General features: G+C 37.5%; 1 protein-coding gene across 1 annotated transcript in view; it reads right to left on the bottom strand.

Moving 5' to 3' along the window:
* The window catches only part of CNTN3 (contactin 3), a 258,496-nt gene that overhangs the window by 223,207 nt on the left and 13,355 nt on the right, over positions 1–21,934 (bottom strand). The window contains exon 2 of the mRNA XM_068983112.1: positions 18,823–18,998. Within this exon, the coding sequence (XP_068839213.1) occupies positions 18,823–18,998 (176 nt within the window). The remainder of the gene's footprint in view (positions 1–18,822; positions 18,999–21,934) is intronic.

Here is a 21,934-nt window from a genome sequence, read left to right as displayed (position 1 = left end):
CTGCAGTTACCATCTGCAGTAATTTGGGAGACCAAGAAAATAAACTCTGTCATTGTTTCCATTGTTTCCCCACCTGTTTTCCATGACATGGGACTGATGCCATGATCTTCATTTTTTAAATGTTGAATTTTAACCTAGGTTTTTCACTCTCCTCTTTCAATATCATAAAGAGAATTTTTTAGTTCCTCCTTGCTTTCTGCCTTAAAAGTGGAGTCATCTGCATATCTGAGGTTACTGATATTTCTCCCAGCAATCTTGATTCCAGCTTGTATTTCATCGACCCTCATATTTCTCATGATGTACTCTGCATCAGTTCAGTTCAGTTCAGTCTCCCAGTCGTGTCTGACTCTTTGAGACCCCATGAACCACAGCATGCCAGGCCTCTCTGTCCATCACCAACTCCCAGAGTCCACCCAAAATGATGTCCATTGAGTCGGTGATGCCATCCAATCATCTTATCCTCTGTCATTCCCTTCTCCTCCCGCCCTCAATCTCTGACAGCATCAGGGTCTTTTCAAATGAGTCAACTCTTCGCATGAGGTGGCCAAATTATTGGAGTTTCATCTTCAACATCAGTTCTTCCAATGAACACTCAGGACTGGTCTCCTTTAGGAGGGACTGGCTGGATCTCCTTGCAGTCCAAGGGACTCTCAAGAGTCTTCTCCAACACCACAGTGCAAAAGCATCAATTCTTCGGCACTCAGCTTTCTTCATAGTTCAACTCTCACATCTACACATGACCAAAGGAAAAACCATAGCCTTGATTAGATGAACCTGTGTCGGCAAAGTAATGTCTCTGCTTTTGAATATGCTATCTAGGTTGGTCATAACTTTCCTTCCAAGGAGTAACTGTCTTTTAATTCCATGGCTGCAATCACCATCTGCAGTGATTTTGGAGCCCCAAAAAATAAAGTCAGCCACTTTCCCCATCTATTTGCCATGAAGTGATGGGAACGGATGCCATGATCTTGGTTTTTTGAATTCTGAACTTTAAGCCAACTTTTTCACTCTCCTCTTTCACTTTCATCAAGAGGCTTTTAGTTCTCCAATTTCTGCCGTAAGGGTGGTGTCATCTGCATATCTGAGGTTATTGAGATTTCTCCTGGCAATCTTGATTCTATCTTGTGCTTCCTCCAGCTCAATATTTCTCATGATGTACTCTGCATGTAAGTTAATTAAGCAGGGTAACAATATGCAGCCTTGACATACTCCTTTTCCTACTAGGAACCAGTCTGTTTTTCCGTGTACAGTTCTAACTGTTGCTTCCTGACCTGCATATAGGTTTCTCAAGAGGCAGGTATGGTGGTGTGGTATTCCCATCTCCTTCAGAATTTTTCACAGCTTATTGTGATCCACAGAGTCAAAGGCTTTGGCAGTCAATAAAGCAGAAATAGATGTTTTTCTGGAACTCTCTTGATTTTTTTGATGATCCAGCAGATGTTGGCAATTTGATCTCTGGTTCCTCTATCTTTTCTAAAACCAGCTTGAACATCTGGAAGTTCATGGTTCACGTATTGCTGAACCCTGGCTTAGAGAATTCTGAGCATTACTTTACTAGTGTGAGAAGAATGTAATTCTGCGGTAGTCTGAGCATTCTTTGGCATTGCCTTTCTTTGGGATTGGAATGAAAACTAAGCTTTTCCAGTCCTGTGGCCACTGCTGAGTTGTCCAAATTTTCTCTCACATTGAGTGTAGCACTTTCACAGCATCATCTTTTAGGATTTGACATAGCTTAACTGGAATTTCATCACCTCCACTAGCTTTGTTCATAGTGATGCTTCCTAAGGCCCACTTGACTTTCCATTCCAGGATGTCTGGCTCTAGATGAATGGGAGTGATTACACCATCATGATTATCTTGGTCGTGAAGATCATTTTTGTACAGTTCTTCTGTGTAATCTTGCCACCTCTTCTTAATATCTTCTGTTTCTGTTAGGTCCATACCATTTCTGTCCTTTATTGAGCCCATCTTTGCATAAAATGTTCCCTTGGTATCTCTAATTTTCTTGAAGTGATCTCTAGTCTTTCCCATTCTATTGTTTTCCTCTATTTCTTTGCATTGATTGCCAAGGAAGGGTTTCTTATATCTACTTGTTATTCTTTGGAACTCTGCATTCAAATGGGCATATCTTTCCTTTTCACTTCTCTTCTTTTCACAGCTATTTGTAAGGCCTCCTCAGACAGCCATTTTGCTTTTTTGCATTTCTTTTCCATGGGGATGGTCTTGATTCCTGTCTCCTGTAGAATGTCATGAACCTCCATCCATAGTTCATCAGGCACTCTGTCTATCAGATCTGGTCCCTTAAGTCCATTTCTTATGTTCACTGTATTGTCACAAGGGATTTGATTTAGGTCACACCTGAATGTTCTAATGGTTTTCCCTACTTTCTTCAATTTAAGTCTGAATTTGGCAATAAGGAGTTCATGATCTGAGCCATAGTCAGCTCCCAGTCTTGTTTTCGCTGACTGTATAGAGATTCTCCATCTTTGGCTGCAAAGAATATAATCAATCTGATTTCGGTGTTGACCATCTGGTGATGTCCATGTGTACAGTCTTCTCTTGTGTTGCTGGAAGAGGGTTAAATATGCAGGGTGACAATATACAGCCTTTACATACTCTTTCCCCAATTTGAACCAGTCCATTGTTCCATGTCTGGTTTTAACTGTTGCTTCTTGACCTGCATACAGGTTTCTCAGGAGGCAAATAAAGTTGCCTGGTATTCGCATCTCTTAAGAATTTTCCAGTTGCGATCCATGCAGTCAAAAGCTTTAGCATAGTCTATGAAGCAGAAGTAGATGCTTTTGTGGAACTGTCTCACTTTTTCTACCATCCTAAGGATGTTGGCAATTTGATGTCTTGTTCCTATGCCATTTCTAAACCCAGCTCGAACATCTTGAAGTTCTCGGTTCATGTACTATTGAAGCCTAGCTTGGAGAATTTTGAGCATTACTTTGCTAGTGTGTGCTGCTCCTGCAGTTTATTCACTTCAGTCGTGTCCGACCCTGTGCGACTCCATGGACAGCAGCCTTTCAGTCTCCTCCGTCCATGGGATTTTCCAGGCAAGAATACTGGAGTGGGTTGCCACTGCTAGTGTGTGAGATGAGTGCAATTGTGCAGTACGTTGAACATTCTTTGGCATTGCCTTTCTTTGCGACTGGAATGAAAACTGACCTTTTCCAGTCCTGTGGTCACTGCTGAGTGTTCCACATTCGCTGGCATCTTGAGTGCAGCACTTTAACAGCATCATATTTTAGGATTTTAAATAGCTCAGCTGGAATTCCATCACCTCCACTAGCTTTGTTAATAGTGATACTTCCTCAGGACCATTTGACTTCACACTCCAGGATATCTGGCTCTAGGTGAGTGATCATGAAGATCTTTTTTTATCTAGTTCTTCTGTGTATTCTTGCCACCTCTTCTTAACATCTTCTGCTTCTGTTAGGTCCATACCATTTCTGTCCTTTATCGAGCCCATCTCTGCATGTAATGTTTCCTTGGTATCTCTAATTGTCTTGAAGAGATCTCGTCTTTCCTATTTTATTGTTTTCATCTGTTTCTTTGCAGTGACCAATTAGGAAGGCTTTCTTATGCCTCCTTGCTATTCTTTGGAACTCTGCATTCAAATGGGTGTATCTTTCCCTTTCTCCTTTGCCTTTTCCTTCTCTTCTTTTCTCAGCTATTTGTAAGCCCTCCTCAGACAAGCGCTTTGCCTTTTTGCATTCTTTTTCTTCGGGAGGGTTTTGATCACTGTGTCTTGTACAATATTACAAACCTCTGTGCATAGTTCTTCAAGAACTCTATCAGGGCTAATCCCTTGACTCTATTTGTCACTTCTACTGTATAATCATCAGAGATCTGATTTAGGTCATACCTGAATGACCTCTTAGTTTTCCCTACTTTCATCAATTTAAGTCTGAATTTTGCAATAAGGTATTCATGATGTGAGCTATAGTCAAATTAATATGTTTAACAACAAACACATGATTTCCCTGGAGACCTCCTCCTACCACCCAAAATATCCTGGTCCTCTAATGTCACTGATCTTGGTGAAGTGTACCTCCAACCACTCAAGTCTATGAGAAAAATATTCCATAGCCCCACATCCAATCTCTTACCAAGTTATATAATTTTTATCTCAAACCTTCTAAATGCAAGGTCTCCTTCAATACTCGTAGGCTGTGTAAATATAGGTAATCATTTCCTGAGTCTGTAGATTTGCATTCTTGACACCCTTTGATCTAATTGCTACAAAACAGCCAGCCATTTGATCTTTATACAGCAAAACACGTCATCTTGTTTATTGGCCTCTAAAGTGCTTGGAAAAGGACAACTTACATAGACAAGAATGATCCAGTCTATGAATACTTCTGTCCAATCATCTCATGTCATTTTCCCCTACACCGGTTACATTGAATTGATCTTCATTCAAATCTACATCATACTAAGCTCTTTCTGACCTCATGTTCTTTAAGGCTAAAGAATGAAGACTGAAGTATAGAACTTCAAGTACTAAAGACAGATTATGGGGAAAGGTGAGGCTACTGTTTTCCTTTAGAGTATCAAAGTTGGTACATATTTTGTATTCATTTGATGCAATTCTATTCTCCATTAGATCCTCAGTTCCAGGAAAATAAGATTCATTCCAGAATTCCCGATCACTTGTAAAATATCTAATAATAGCAAATACTCAAAAAATGCTCACTGAATAGACGAATGAACTTTAGCCATGGCATATATGTAACCTGTTTTGGCAGCTCACTCTTACTATTACAAACTTTTCAGTGAAAACACCTTATCTACAACTGGGAAGCTATCTATCACAAGTCAGTTGACTGAATCATAAATCATGCCATTCTCATGCAACAAAGATTTCAGTGATGAAGATTCCAAGTCCAACTCAACCTCAGTGGTACAGATAATGCTACTATGCAGTATTCCAACCCAAAAGAATGTTCTGGGATGAAAATTCATATCAACATGCTTTTAGGATAAAATGGATTGGGAAACATTCTGATTAAATCAAGAATGTTCATCAGATATGTCCCACCTGCTCCATTTCACTCATTCCCACATTGTTATTCAGTCACACAGTCGTGTTCAACTCTTTGTGACCCCATGGACTGCAGCACACCAGGCCTCCCTGCCTCTCACCATCTCCTGGAGTTTGTCCAAGTTCATGGCCATTGCATCAGTGATGCCATCCATCCATCTTGTCCCCTGATGCCCTCTGCTCCTTCTGCCCTCAGTCTTTCCTAGCATCAGGAACTTTTCCAATGAGTTGGCTGTTCACATCAGTTGACCAAAATACTGGATCTTCAGCTTCAGCATAAGTCCTTCAAATGAGTATTCAGAGTTGATTTCCTTTAAGATTGACAGGTTCAATCTCCTTGCTGTGCAAGGGACTCTCAGGAGTCTTCTCCAGCATCACAGTTTGAAGGCATCAATTCTTTGGTGCTCTACCTTCCCAGCTCTCACAACCATACATGACCACTGGATAGACTATGGCCTGGATTATACGGACCTTTGTTGGCAGATTAATGTCTCTGCTTTTTAACACACTGTCTAGGTTTGTGATAGCTTTCCTGTGTTGGTGGTATAGTGGTAAACATTTTCACATTAAGCTCCTCAAAAACAAGAGAACCGAATTGTAAACACAGCAAACCCAGTGGAAACTTAGGTTAAGACACTTGTCAGTGCAGTCTTCCAACTAGCTTTGGCCCCAAAATGTAGAGATGAAATAATATTTTCAAAAATGTCCTAAGATATCAGCAGTTATTTTATAAACTGAAATCTTTTTATGATTCAAAGGCAAACAACAAATATATTCCATTTACATGGAAAAACATAAAACAGACTGAGAAGCTACTGAAAAACACTGACTTTTACAGAATCTTAGTTTTAAAACTCACAACCTTCCTGCGTGACTAGGTTGAAATGTATTGTGTTTGACTAAAACATTTTGCTTTTCAAACTCACAGAGAATGAACATACTACTGATAAAGTTACAGCCTTCTGTTTGAAACTTAACTTGTTGTTAAACCATCAGAGCAAAGTAGCTTTGAACTTCATCAAAGTCTTTATGTTCAAAGATGAAATTTATTTTTTTAGCTTCACTTTTAGTTACAAGAAATAGCGCTGCCTGTAACTCACAGCAAACTAAGCTCCTACTAATTATAACAGAACAATTTTAGCTAATTAGTCTTTAGTTATTTTTCTTTTCAGATACAGCCAGCCACTCTGGGATTCATCCCTCAAAATTTCTGCGCTTCTTTAATCTTTCTTCAAATTTACTTTTCTAAGTTTCTATGTGTTTTTAAAGAGGAAGAAGTAACCTTTTGTAGCGGGAATATGGTCAATTTATGTTTTATACAAAGACTGCAAATGGACAGCAGCTAAAAGGGAATAAGAAAGGAAAAAAGAAGCTTTGGGCTGAAGAAATGAGCTCTTAGATATCTTCTTAAGAGACAGAGGTACGAACATTTCATAATCTGGTGTAACATTTTTTATGTGATGAGAGCATCTGTTCTCAACATCCAGGTTGGAAGTCATTAACGACAACCCCTGGGCTATATTTGACTTTCACTTGTCTGCTGCAGATAGGGTTGACCCATGCAATGTTTTCATAAAAATTAAACTTAGTCTTTAATACGTAAAAGGTCAAAACACTGTATGTAAATAATGGATTCTGGGTTATTCTAAAAAGTGATCATCTTTGGTAACTGTATGGTCAGGCTATTCTCCTGCTCTCTGTAGAGACCCAGCTCAACCAGTGCCTAATTCTCCTATATCCTCCTGACTGACATCTCTGGCCCAGGCCCCAACTAGAGATTGCATTTATCAAAGAAGTGGTGAGGGGTTTGCTCTTATGCTAGTCTCCCTGGTGACAGAAAAGCCAACCTGGCATCAATTTCCCCTATAACTGGCAATCTCCTCTTCTCCCCAGGAGTAAAGACTCTCACCAAGTCCTGCTTGCCTTCTGCAGCACATTGCGAGTATCACTCCAGGACTTTGCTTCAGACATGTCAGATCCCCCATTCAGTAAACTACTAATGTCTCTGTCACTGACTCCAGGCTCTTTCTTGGGTCTTGAATCTGGGCAAGCATAGGATCTGTAGACCTGTGGGCTGCAGCCCAACAGTAACACTGTTTCTGCATTTCTCACTCATTATTTCACTCATTAATTCACTCATGAAATCATGAATAATTCATTCATTATTTTATTCATTATTTCACTCATGAATAGCAAATGATTGAAATTCTGATCGCTTTTCAGAATAACCCAGAATCCATTATTTACAAAAGACTGGATGGCTGCACAGTGAGCACCCCCTATAGGAAGAGCACGTCATGGTCTCTGGTCCATTCCAGATCTCACTATCCTTAGCGCTTACGCAAAGATGGCTTCACCCATGAACATTATCTTCCTAAGTAATCCAACTGAGTAGAAATATAAAGAAGCACAAAAAAAATGGTAGGAGATCTTGAGTTCCAAAAATTGCTCTGAAATGCTGGTTAAAATAACACAAAAGTGTAGCTGAATGTAAAGCTGAGCAAACAAAGTAAGCTGCAAAGCAGAATGATTAATTCTAGAGCCTAGGCTGTGACAGCCAGGGCAGTGGAAAGGGGAGGGAATGGGAGACCAGTCTCGGCAATCTGATAGCGTAGGTTTAATTGCCCTTGCGGAAACAGGAGATGAGGAAGTCCTGGGCTTAGGGGCTGGATATTTGAAAAGGAGTCCTTTCGCACATGGCTGGGTTTCCAAGGTAAAGAATATGCCTGTCAATGCAGGAGATGCAAGTTTGATCCCTGGGTCAGGAAAATCTCCTTCAGGAGGAAATAGCAACCCTCACCAGGATTCTTGCCTGGTAAATCCCATGGACAGCGAAGCCTGGTGGGCTATGGTCCATGGGATTGCACAGAACTGGACACAACTGAGCAACTGAACACACATGCATGCTTTAAGGGCTGCACTCACGCTTAAACCCACCCACAAACCTAGAGAGAAGGCTAGGGGGTTAATCTGGCCTTCATTTACTTTTTGGAGTGAGGTTACAATAAATAGGAGACTTGGAGGGAGCAGCTACTTCAATGAAGAATTTATGAGTAGGGGCATATATCTCATATGATTCAGAGTTTCATATGCATTTTACATATAATAGACCCTCACTTGTGGATTTCATATTTGTGAATTCACCTGTTCCCTAAAATGTATTTGTAAAGCTTTAATCAGTATTTATGCACTTTTGTGGTCACTCTCAGATATGCTCAAAGTGGTGAAAAATCTGAATCACTCCAGGTGCACGTTTCCAGCTGAGGCTGAAGGCAGCAATGCTCTCTGCCTTGTTTCAGTGCTCTAACTGTAAAAAAATGGTCCCTTTTTCTACACACTTGGTGCCTTTTTTTTGGCATCTTTGTGCTTTCTGTTGACTCTGATGTTTAAATCGGAACTCAAGTATAACACTGAAACGTTATCTAATCTCAAGCACAAGGAGGCCGTGCTGGCCTTATGGAGAAAAACCCATGTTAGGAAAGTTTTGTTCAGGCTTGAGTTACAGAGTTCCTGACCATGAGGTTAATGTTAGCAAACCAACAATATTTATTACATAAGATGCCTTTAAACAGAAACATCCATAAAACAAGGTTAGGTACTGAATAGTGGATGAAAACCATATGATCCAAGGTTTGCAGGAACCCGTCAACCCTACTTTTCCTAAAAGTGATGTTGTAGTATCTACAAATTCATTTTTACAGGTGACTGATAAGAAAAACTGACTATACATGGTAGGCCACATTGAGCCAATACACTAACATGATACAGTTTCCAGGATGGTTATATCCCTGGTTCCTGGGGAAACCCACAAAAGCTGCTGGGTATGGACACTTCTTCAACCAAGGCTAATAACAATCTCATGTTGACATGGGAGGGGGAAATTCTCCTAAAGATCAGATTCACATCAAACATTACAAAAATGGTAATATGGTCTACAAATGAGAGTGAACAGACCAACAAATCACAGGTTAACATCAATGATATCCTGAGCTTACAGAACAACACAACTAAAGAACACCTAAATAAACTTTAAACAATTGGAGTAATAAGAAAATGAAGATGGGTGTCAAATCCTCAGAAAAAAACAGGATGCTCTAAGGAGAGAACAGAAACATATGGAAAAGAATCAGACAGAAAGTTTAGACAAGAAAAACATAACCACTGAAATTAAAACTCAAAGGACAGTTTAATAGTAAATTAGGCAGAGAAGAAAGATTAGTGAACTGAAGACAAGAACTAAGTAGTTGGAGATAGAAAACATGAAAGACAGGTTACCAGACATGGAGAAATGAGAAATTTCAATATACATTTATAAAGGAAAACCAAAAGGAGTGAGGAGCAGACAAACACAACTGTAAGAGATAACAGCTATGAAACCATCAGTTACCATAAAACATGTATTTCAAGATCTGGGAATTATAACCTAGAATTGTCTAAATATGATAACAGCTTATCTTTGAACAGCATGCACTGTGTGCCAGGCACTGCTCCAGATGCTGAACAATATTGTAGCTCATTTAACCCTCACACCTGATGAAGTAAATTCTACTGTTATCTTTGATTTACAGCTGAAAAGTTGGAAAAATAGGTTCAATATTTGTCCAAAGTTACATGGCCGTTAAGAGGAAGGATTTGAATCCATGCAGCCTGGCTCTAGTCTCTGCATCTTTAAAATTACATTTTATAGCAGAATTATTTTTGGAAGAATAAGAGCAAGTAACACACTCTCTGGGACCAAAAGAAAGAAGAGAAGAAAAACAAAAGAGTACTGACCATCAATGGAAACTCACAAAATGAACTTCTAGAATATAAAAAAGGTCATAGATGCATGAATGAGAGTGCACAAAAGAAATGATAAATGTGGGTAAATCTTAAAAAAAAAAAAAACACCCTGATGATATGAAACAAGAATAAGTCTCCTAGGGCAAACACACACGTCTATACTTTCTCTCTTCCTCTGAGAGATTCCCCAAGTTTAGTTCAGTTCAGTCGCTCAGTCGTGTCTGACTCTTTGCGACCTCATGAATTGCAGGCTTAACTCTCTAAAGAGGGTAAAACATAGGATGACAACAGGTCACTAGGCAGATTTTATAGAGGATCTTGTGAGGAAACAGGTGGCTTAAGTAAATATATATGTACACACACTGGATGCTGCAGTCTCTTAAGCCTCTTCTCCCATCAGGCTTCCAAATGCCAATGGAGCCTTTCATCATCCAAGGGGGCATTTGGACTGTCTCTCAATCAAGCATGCCAGTATAATAACTTTCAGAACATATGCTCCAGAACAATCACAGCTATCCTTTTCTTGAGATACTTGAGGACACGGTGCTCTAAGATATTGAACACCAAGAACAGGATTGTAGCTGAAGGAAGATCCTGGAAATACAGCCTTGCCCCTAATGTGCAGGAGAACCAAATCCAAACTGGAGCACCCAAACCTCCAAAAAAAGGATTCCTTCAAGAAGGTAAAATAGAATACTGGACGCCTCTCAAAAATTTGAGAAGAGATTCAGAAAACTGTCCAAAATTTTGGCTGATGTAAGTATCTCTCTCTTTTTCTCTTTCTAGTTGCTAAGTCATGTCCAACTCTTGTGACCCTATGGACTATAGCCTGCCAGGCTCCCCGGTCCATAGGATTCTCCAAGGAAGAATACTGGAGTGGGTTGCCATTTCCTTCTCCAGACATAAGTATCAGACCATAGAAAAATGGAAAATTAAAAAGTAAGATTACTAATTTGAAGGAAAATAATTATGTATGGAAGGAAAAGCAATCATAATTACAGTGTGCTATAAAAGTCAGCTCTGAATATCATTTACAAATTCAGAGTAATATAAACACTGAATATTGACCTAATTCAAATTCTGACCCAATAAATGCCTGTAATAAAATGTCCTGAATTAATGCATATTCAAATGTTAACCACTGGAAACTAGAGGCAGGTGAAATGTTTATTCTCTGTGGAGGTTTGAATGGGGATTGGATTGAAGAATGGGCTTGTCATCACTCTATCCAATCAAAGTACAGTGAATGGAATATAGTGTGGATTTCCCTATTTTTAATTTTTGTGTTTTTGTACAAGCTGTGCATTTAAAAATGCTGTTATTTTCATAAACCTCATTGAAAGGCAACCTTACATTTCTGTGGTGGCAAGGTGGCAGTAAGAAAGTGTTAAAGCTTCAGTTACCAAATTTGATGGCAAAAAGTAATACTTAAAATGGAAAAATCAAGAGGTAGCAAATAAGCAAACTATTTCAAAACATGAAGTAAATAAGAACCAATCAAAAAGTTGAAAGTTGTTCCCTCTAGGAAAGGAGAAATAAAAAGGATATGAGCAGAAGTCTGACATTTTTCTTGAAAACAAACAAGAAACTCCCAAACTATGTAGAAGTTTGCATAGGCTTACATTATTTCAGATATAAAAGAAAAACTAGAAAATAAAAGGAACAGTAGCAGTAATATCTAATTAATGGTGTTATAAATTTTAACTAAACTACTGGACAACAATAATATTAATATAGCATCCAGGAGGAGGGAAATACAGTTTAAAATATTGGAAATTTTTCTATTGTTGGAGACATTAAGTTTAGAATTTGTTAAATATCTCTAGTAAATTTTCTAGGGTGATTACTATAAGAAAATAAGTAGAGTATATAACATTGTTACATTGATGTTACTGAAGGAAAAATAAATTCTCAATCAGTCCAAGGAAAGAACACAAATATTAACATTTCTGTATTAATATGTTAATATTTAAACTATAAGGCAAATGCCTTATTAGAGATAAGTGGGTCACCACTTATCTATAAAATGCCTTACTAGAGATAGTGGGTCATCTCATACTGACCAAAAATATACTCATTCTAAACTTTCATACATCAATAATTTATTAGTTACAAAAAGCAAAATAAACAGAAATATCAGGATAAACAGAAATCTACCATCACCGTGAGAGAAACTGATAGATTAATTAGATAAAGCATCATTAATGATATACATGATTTGAACACAATTGCCAACTTTAATTCAAAGAACATAAGGAAGACACCTCTCTTGTCAATAGGCCACTAGGTTAGAAATCAGTAACCAAAGATGGCTAGAAAAATTCCATATGTTGGAACTTTTAAAACACACATCTGACAATTCATGGATCCAAGAGAAAGTAATAATGAAATCATAAAATTTATAGACAGTGTGAAAAGTGTTAGTTGCTCAGTCATGTCCAACTCTTTGCAACCCCAGAGACTGTAGCTCCCCAGGCACCTCTGCTCATGGCAAGATTACTGGAGTGGGCTGCCATTCCCTTCTCCAGGGGATCCTTCTAAGCCAGGGGTTGAATCCAGGTTTCACACGTTTTAGGCAGATTCTTTGCTGTCTGAGCCACCAGGGAAGCTGTAACACTGAACCACTAAATATGCTACAAGTCAGGACACTGGTTTACAGCTGAAGCTGTGCTTCTGAGAAAGCTTAAAGTCACACATATTTAAATAAGAACAGAAGAAAGGTAGGAATGTAAGACGTTAGCTACACAATTTAAGGGATTAAGAAAAGAACAGTCAAATAATCCAAGAAGTTGGAAAGAACAGTAAACATATGAGTGAAATGAATGAAATACAGTATAAAAATTCAAAAGCAAGGAATAACACTAAATTCTGAAAGGTAAGATACTAAAATAATACTTACAATGAAATAGGGAATGTATCTATTGATAAAGCACAGACAAGAAGATTGAGAAGATGCTTCAAAACAACTTTTGGACAATTCGTTAGAGAACAAAAACCAAATGGATATAATTCCTAGAAGAAAAAACACAACACACCACAAAGAAGGAGATAGTATGGTTGGTCCTACAACTATTCAAATGATTTAATCAATAGTTAAAATATTTCCTGAATGAGAACTCCAGGCCCAGATAGTCTTATTTGTATCTTTTACTTCTTATTCAAGAAGTAGATAGTTCCAATATTTTTCAAAATCTTATAGGGAATATAAAATAAGAAGTAATCCTCATTCATTTATAGAGACAAATGACTTTGATACTAAAGCCAAAAAAGTATAGTATGAGAGAAGGAAAGAAAATCTCCTATATTGATATATGTGCAAAATACTAAACAAAATACTTACAGATAATAACATCCAAGTATTAAAAAGCATAAAAGCCAATCTGAAACTATCCCAGGACTAGAAGGTTGGTTAATACTAAAAATGGTTCACTGTATTAACAGGTTAAAGGAGAAAAACAGAATGACTATCTCAGTAAATGTAGGAAAAGCATTTACAATAATAAAGAATTCCTGATTAAAAACTAACAGAGAAGAACTGCCTTAACTTGATAAAGAGTATCTGTGAAATCTAGAGTAACCATCATACCAAATGGTGAAATGTTAACCTTATTCACTCTTGAAAATCAAGAGCAAGACAGGGATATTCACGCTCAAAATACCTATTCCACACTGTACTAGGTGAGAGAAAGTGCACTCATATAAAAGCTATAAAAGGAGCCAAAAACTCACACTATCACTATTTTCAAATAATACGATTTTCCAGACACAAAATTCCAAAAAAGCCAGAGACATGACCACACATTGCTTTCCAGCTGGTTAAGAATAGCCATCAACTGAGCTGGTAGAGTTGATTTCCCCTCTGAAATAAAATACACAAGTAAATCTAGCTCACAAGATATACAAAACCAATTCTAGGTGATTAAAGACTTCAATGCAAAGAGGAGAATATTAAACGTTTATAAGTACATTTAAGAAAATGTTTTTACCATTTCAGGGTAAGGAAGAAAAAAAATTTAAACAACTCATGAGAGAACATGAGCTATAAAAAAAAAATCAACACTTTAATGTAAAATTAAGAACATCTGCTCATCATTTGACAGCATCAAGGAAAAGTAAAAAACCTAGCCACTAAAATGGAGAAACATATATAACTGGCAAAGGATTAATCCAGAATATACAAAGAACTCTTAAGTTTAAAAACAAAAAGACTACCCTACAGTGAAAAAGTATTTAAAAAAAGTGGTCAACAAATATCTTAAAATGAACTTAATTTCACTGTAATTATAGAAATGCAAATTAAAACCAAAATTACATTTTAGTTTAAAAATAAAAATGCAAACTGAAAAGTGAAATACAATTTTGTATTCAATATTCACACAATTTAAAATATAGAACAATAACAAATGTTGACAAATATCAACAGATATTCACAAATATGCTGATGTGAAAAGCAGTATAGATGTAAGAATGCTGCTTGATGTCATTACGTAAAAGTTTAGAAATTAAAAAGGTAAAAGTCTTATCTGTTGCTTAAAAAACACATACATATTTATTCAAACAATTAAAAAAAACATATAACTCAGAACAGTGACCACCTATTCAGAGGGAGCTTAAGAGAGAAGGAAATGTCATCAAGGTGAGTTACCAGGTAAGTTTAATTGTACTCTGAATTTTTAAATCTTAAGTGGTAGCTACACAGGCATTCTTTATACTTTTCTCCATACCATTTGCGTGTCTAATATAATTCATGATTAAAATGTATTGCACCTTGAAATAGGTAAAATGAACACATTTTAACGAAGAATAACAGGAAATTCAAGAGTAAGAGAAGTAAAACTAATTGTCAACAAAGAAGTTTTGGATTTACTGTCCTAACATTTTGTGGTTGGAATTAAAATTCTGTCAAAAACACCTGGAAACATATTTTAAAAGCTTCAAAAATCATACACATGCAACATAACAGCAAATCACTAAGAAAATGTCTACAATTCAAACACTGCATTACTTCATGTATTTTTCCCCTCTCTAAATTTTGTGATTATTCCACAAAGAATCTGTTAAAAGGAATAAAGAATGCTTACATAAAGCAGGCTGCTTAAACTATGAATGAGCTTTTCACCTTCATTTAATTATAAATACTATTTTTAAGCATCTGGAACAGTAAGATAAAATTTCATTGCATTTTCATCAGTGTTAAAAGTGGTGCATTGAAGATAATGTTATTTATTCATTTCTCCACAAAGAACATTTGGAATATATTTTTCCATGGCTGACAGAAACAAAGAAGTATTACTAAGTTTGCAAACACAGAACAATTAGAACATTTTTCAACAACAACACTTCATTAATTGTTTACCTGTGAAAAAACCAGTTACGGCTCCCCTGGAGTCATGAGCACCTAAACTTGGAGAAATACAAGTCTCCTTATTAACCCCTTCTTTCAGTGAATGTATTACATCCCTTCAAGGCCTCCAAGTGAAAGCAATGCTTTCTAATGCCTTGTAACTTGGAACTCTGATGTATTAAATATTCTCCACTTTTTGCCACCTTCTTTGGCTTCTTTACCAGAAACCTGTATCTCAGCCTGTACCTTAGGCTGAGAATTAAAAAAAAAAAAAAAAATCATTTTTATCTTCTTAGCTCAATCAGGCATCAGGCTAAGAATACCCAATGCTGCTCTTCATAACTTCCAAAAACCACATGTGAAACCATCAAAAAAATTACAAAGCAAACAAGACTAAAGAATCTCACTATATGTCAAAAACCACAAGAGCAATCACATACCAAGCATATGAGCAAATAAAACTTATGAGGCAGATGAGGATAAACTGCAGGGAAACCCAAGGGACTAAATGATACATTCTGGGTTTTCTTTATGAAAGAGAGAAATCCCAACAGAAGTAGGAAGGTATTCTGCACCTTACTCCCCACACTTATCCTGACGGGATGCACCCAAAAGAGAAACTCAAGGACAGTAGTATCAAGTCAAAAAGAGAAAAACTTGGTTGGAGAAGCAATCCACTCCATGTGCTCTTGCTTCCTTGTAAGCTATTCTGGGTTTGACAAGAATGAAAGGCCCCATCATTCTTTACCAGGCCCATTTCTCATGAATATGTTTTCAGAGAGCAACCAGGAGGGATAAGACAAGCTCTCCCTCTAGGAAAAGCAGACTTACTGCTTGCTATAAAAGAGGTGGATTCCCTAATCTCAATGCTCCTCCTAGAATGCAGAATCCATCCTGGCTAAATCCTATTATCTCTGTGGGACCTGGAGGCAAGGGGAATTGAAGCATGGAGCTTGCTATGTGGTGAATAATAAACCTCTTTGTTACTGATCCAGGAAATCATGTCTTCTGGTAGCATCCATAAAAGAGCAACAGGCTAGCTTATTAGCTTCTAAGTGGGGTAAAATAAAATCCCAGACTCAACAACTTTATCCCACTTTATCCCACTTTGCCTATAAATTACTGGCCATGAAGTAGGAGTAGACTGCAAGAGGCAGTCTTTCAGAAGTATTTCCAAACAAGTTACATTCTCCAGGAAGTATAGACTGAGGAAAAACTTTTCAGTTAATGATACTTTTTCAGATATTGGAAGAACAGACTAAGGAAAAACTTGTAAGTTAATGATACTTTTTCAGATATTAGAAAATTATAGCATGCAGTAAAAATATACTCCAGTATTTCTATATGTATTAAGAAATATACTTAACTATGTGAAAGTCACTCAGTGTCTGACTCTTTTGTGACCCTAGGGACAGTCCATGGAATCCTCCAGGACAGAATACTGGAGCGGGTAGCTGTTCCCTTCTCAAGGGAATCTACCCAACCCAGGGATTGGACCCAGGTCTCCCACAATGCAGGCTGATTCTTTACCAGCTGAGCCACCAGGGAAGCCCCCAAATACTGGAGCGGATAGCCTATTCCTTCTCCAGCAGATCTTCCTGACCCAGGAAGCAAATGGGGGTCTCCTGCATTGCAGGCGGGTTCTTTACCAGCTGAACTACCAAGGAAACCCCTACTTAAATACAGTTAGAAGAAATAATGTATTTTGTGAAAGACTCCTGGCAATACAAAATTAAGACTGGAAACTGCACCTTTCCCTGTAGATCAGAGGAGTACATCTGACCTCTGCAAATTCAGGGTAATCAACTGACATGTGTGTATAAAGGCTGACTTTGGACAAAATTTGCTTTTTAACCTACTAAAAGTTTTAAGCATAAAAATGGGAGGACCAAATGGAAGTAGGAAGAAAGACTGCCTCTAAGAGCCAAAATGGCATTTTAGAAAACTGACTATATCTTCAAAATAATACAAGCAAACAGATGTGTCTCCAATAAATCAGAAACAGAAATTCATAGGAAAGAACAACCTGATATAAAAACTATTTCAAGAAATAAGACAAAAATAATCCCTTTCTACCCTTTTAAGAATATAAATAAACATACAACTAATAGAGACACGAAAATTTCCTAAATTCTTTATGGGATGTGTAAGTATAACAAAATAAACGTTCAAGTTCTAAGCAAAGCAAATTAAGAGATCTAAACCAAGCTACACGCTGGAAAATTTTATGTGTGTGTGTGTATGTACATATATACACATATTCTATGCTATGTTTAATCACTCAGTGTTCAACTATTTGCAACCCCATGGACTACAGCCTGCCAGGCTCCTCTGTACATGGGGATTCTCCAGGCAAGATCACTGGAGTGGGTTGCCATGCCCTCCTCCAGGGGATCTTCCCAACCCAGGGATCAAACCCAGGTCTCCCACATTGGGGGTGGATTCTCTACTGACTAAGCCACCAGGGAAGCTGAAAATACTGGAGTGGGTAGCCTATCCCTTTTTCAGGGGATTTTCCTGACCCAAGAATCGAACCAGGGTCTCCTGCAAACTATCAAAATACCCAGGGAAGATACAGGTTAAAAAAATATATATCTATTCAAAGACAAAAAAATGAAAATGAAAGAAGTGAAAGAGCAAGAAGTATGAAAAAAAGAACACACAGAATACAATGGCCGGAATAAAACCAACCACTGCTATTATAAAAACAGCAGGCAAAAGAATAAGCCATGCATTAAATGACACATCATCAATTTACTAATGGCTTGTGGCAGTGGGGAAAGACTACTACCACATTATTAGAACATCTGCATTCTAATTTTGGAATAACTGAGGTGTAAAGAACTAAGAGAGATCTTAGAATCAAGGTAATGATGATATGCATTATATACGAAACATGACAAAAACAAAGGAAGACAGACTGGTAAAAAGAAAGAAAAAAGTAGAAAATGGTCTAAATATACATCAGGAAGACAAAGACTGAATTAGGTCTCTGGTCTCAATTCTAAATTCCCAGCTAAAGAGCATGTGACTTCCTCAGGATGGGACATAGGTTCACCCTGGTCCAATTAACATGGTACAGACTTTGTCTCCAGAGCCAGACCTCATGGGGGTTGCACTGAAGGTCATCGTGAGCTGGGCAAAACTGCAATGGAGGTCAAAGATATGTTACATTCTTTTCTTTCTCACTGTCTTTGTTCCTTTATATTTTCAGAGTTGTTAGATGTAATTCTCTAATTTCAACCTTCTGCCAGAGCAAAGGTCGTGACTGACAATTTGTTCATACTCTTTTTAGTTCTAACATAGTACAAAGCACAGAGTAACTAATGAGTAAACACATCCTTAACTAGATTCTTTGTCCTCCCTTAAACAGAATCCTTACAAAATAGTCAAACAGAAAACAAACATGCACACATACATCCACATTCTCTCTCACACACACACACACACACACACACACACACACACACACTTTAAACTCTGCTTTGTACAGTAAAGAGAGATAAAAAACACTGAATTAATTTCTCAGCCCATTTCTTTAATTAATAAAAATCCTCATACTGTTTCTGAAATCCAAAATGACCACACAAAGTCAGTTATATATTTTTAACTGTTGGATTTGTTACATGTGTAAACATACACTTACAGGCAAACTGGAGCTTAGCTTCTCTGCTGACAATTGTCCCGACTGAATTTGTAGCAAAGCATTGATAATTTCCTGTATCCCAATTTCTGTTGGGGTTAATAACCACAAGATTTCCTCTGATCAGCCTATAACGATACTCCATACTCAAATCAATATCGCTTCCATTCAGCTGCCATCTGTAAAACAAATGTCCAGGATTTCTCCCTTAGTATAATTTTTTAAAAAAAACAACCTACATTATAGAATCTACTTTAAACATCAGTTCTCTTATAAATAAAAGGGGACAAATATATCATTCAATTGTTACATAACTGGAAATCAAAGATGTCCCAGTTTTTTTTTTTTTTTTAACAGAAACAAAAGGTTGAATTATAGTAGAAAGCACAATAGAGTAGTGTCTAAAAGCTGAAAGTTTTCAAGATTTTCTGAAGAGATGAAAATAATTTAGTTTGTTCACTAGGGGGAAAATTAGTCTAGGTCTGCATAGGCAAAGATGAAGTAGAAAGTTGAGGTAATTATCTCATACACTTCAGGCCAGTCTCATGCTGCTGACGAAGGAGGGGGAAGCACATTTCTTTGATTTATCCAGACTGACTGAGCACATTTAATAAATTAATTGGGTAAGTGTTCTACTATCCATTTCAATTTGTCTGGGTAAAAACCTGTCCCCGAGGCACCTTCGGCTCGTCTAAGCCATCACAGAGCTATTTACTAAATGGTGCACTGTGGTAAAAGACCCTAAATGCCACCTAGAGGGTCAGAAACAGTAAAGGCACTAAGTTGAGAGTCATATTTATCAATGGGAAGCCAAAAGAGAAAAACAAAGTAGTCGGTTTTTAAATAAGAGTTTTTAAACAGAAAAACCAGAATTTTTTTAAACAGTAAGCACACCAGACACATCAAAGTTAAAAGTAGACATTACGTTTAAAAACTCATTAAATACCCCACAACCTCAAGAGTACATTCATTGTACAAAGCCATCGACCTGCCAGAAGTTTGATTTTATAAAAAAATTACACTGGTATCCGGTCTATAAATTTAAGGGTATTATGGCAACAATCATCTCAATTCCTCTTTATAATAACTTTCAGAAAATGGGTAATAAAACACCCACTTCACAGATGAGAATTTCAATAAAACAGCTGAGTGAGCTGTTGTCAACTTTCTCCAAACTCTTAGTTACAGATCAGAACTATTCATTTGAATGCTGGCCCAGAGATTTTTAACCATGTCCTGGGTCATATAAAAACTGTATTAATATACCAAATATTTAACCTGGAAATAGTAGCATTGTGAAAGCACATAAAGTATTGTGAAATGTGAACATAATCACAAATCAAAGTGCATAAAGTTAAAGGAAATATCACATAGCTGTGAAAAATGTATGAGATTTTATAAACATAGAAAAGCCTTACAAAGGTGAAAACTTTTTTGCAAAATGCAGTTTGATACTATGTACATAAAGTTTTTAAAGATATAAAGTAATATTAAAGAAGTATTAAACATGTTTTTAAATGTATAAAAACAAAACACTTCAAGTTTAAGGTATCTTAGAGCTTTCCCTGAGAAGGCAATGGCACCCCACTTCAGTACTCTTGCCTGGAAAATCCCATGGACAGAGGAGCCTGGTAGGCTGCAGTCCCTGAGGTCGCTAAGAGTTGGACACGACTGAGCGACTTCCCTTTCACTTTTCACTTTCATGCAATGGAGAAGGAAATGGCAACCCACTCCAGTGTTCTCGCCTGGAGAATCCCAGGGACGGGGGAGCCTGGTGGGCTGCCGTCCATGGAGTCGCACAGAGTCGGACACGACTAAAGCGACTTAGCAGCAACAGCAGCAGCAGAGCTTTCACGGAGCGAAAAGTGAGAAAGGGTTACAGGGCAAACACTGGAAACTGAGCTTTTTAGGTTTGATTTCCTAAACCGAATAGTGTTTTTACATGGATATTCATCATTACACTTGCCTCTATGTTTGTATCATTTTCTATACCTGAAAGAGTAGGACGTTGAAAAAATTAATGCTAAGAAATGAATAAATTTACAAGTTTAGTTTCTATTGATCAAAGTAGCATTATATCACTTGCTCATCTTAAAAATTAAGACTTCCTTGATTTTTCTTTCTATATTCACGTACAAGACTCCTAGGTTTAAAGCAACATTCTGAAATTAAGAGGAAAATCTGGAGGCCTCAAGTCTTTTCTTTTGAGCTGAAAATAAGAAAATGATAAAGAAATAGAAAAACGCCATAACTGCTTTCTCATTTGTGGCAGATTTTTGCTATTGGTTTGATTTTGCTTGGCTTGTACAGTAACTCTCTTATGATCCTTCCCAAGGCAAGTCTATATTTGCATGTGTCTTTTAGATTACTTTCTTCTATTCGGACTTTAATCCTGCCCTTAGAATTTTGAAGTGGGACTGTAAACACCTATTAATCTTTCTTCATTTGATTCCTGCCCTAATTCTAGAACTATGGAAACTCAGAAAAGGAAATTAAGGAAAACTGTTCATCTACATTCTTTCTTAATACTCTGCACTCTTGATACACAAGGTGGTCTGCACACCAAGGTCATGAGCACCCTCGTTATCATCCAAGAGTATGCTTAAAAAGCAGAATCTTAGACTCTATTCAGGTCTACTAAACCAGAATGGGCATCTGAGAGCTGCCAGTGTTTAATAGGCCCATTCAAGTTTGGAAGAACTGGTCTGTAATATCCCCAAGAAGTAACCATGGACTGCCTATGAGGGACAGAAATAAGAGCTATCCAATCTTGATTTATCCTATTTCATTTTCAAGAACTCTTATTAGAAAAATCAACCCTCTTTCCTTCTTTCCTTCTTCATTCTACCCTTCCTCCCTCTCTCCCTTCATCCCTTCTTAGCAAAAAAATATTTGAAAGTTAAGAGAAAAGTGTTAGTTGCTCGTCGTGTCCCACTCTTTGCAACCCCATGGACTGTAGCCCGCCAGGTTCCTCTGTCCATGGGATTCTCCAGGCAAGAATACTTGGGTGGGTTGCCATTCCCTTCTCCAGGGGATCTTCTAGACCCAGGGATTAAACCCGGGTCTCCCACAGTGCAAGCAGATTCTTTACCATCTGAGCCACCTCTGAGTGCCT

The sequence above is a fragment of the Capricornis sumatraensis genome, chromosome 10, assembly GCF_032405125.1.
Source record: "Capricornis sumatraensis isolate serow.1 chromosome 10, serow.2, whole genome shotgun sequence".
NCBI lineage: Eukaryota > Metazoa > Chordata > Mammalia > Artiodactyla > Bovidae > Capricornis > Capricornis sumatraensis.
This window is presented reverse-complemented; position numbering and strand designations above follow the sequence as displayed.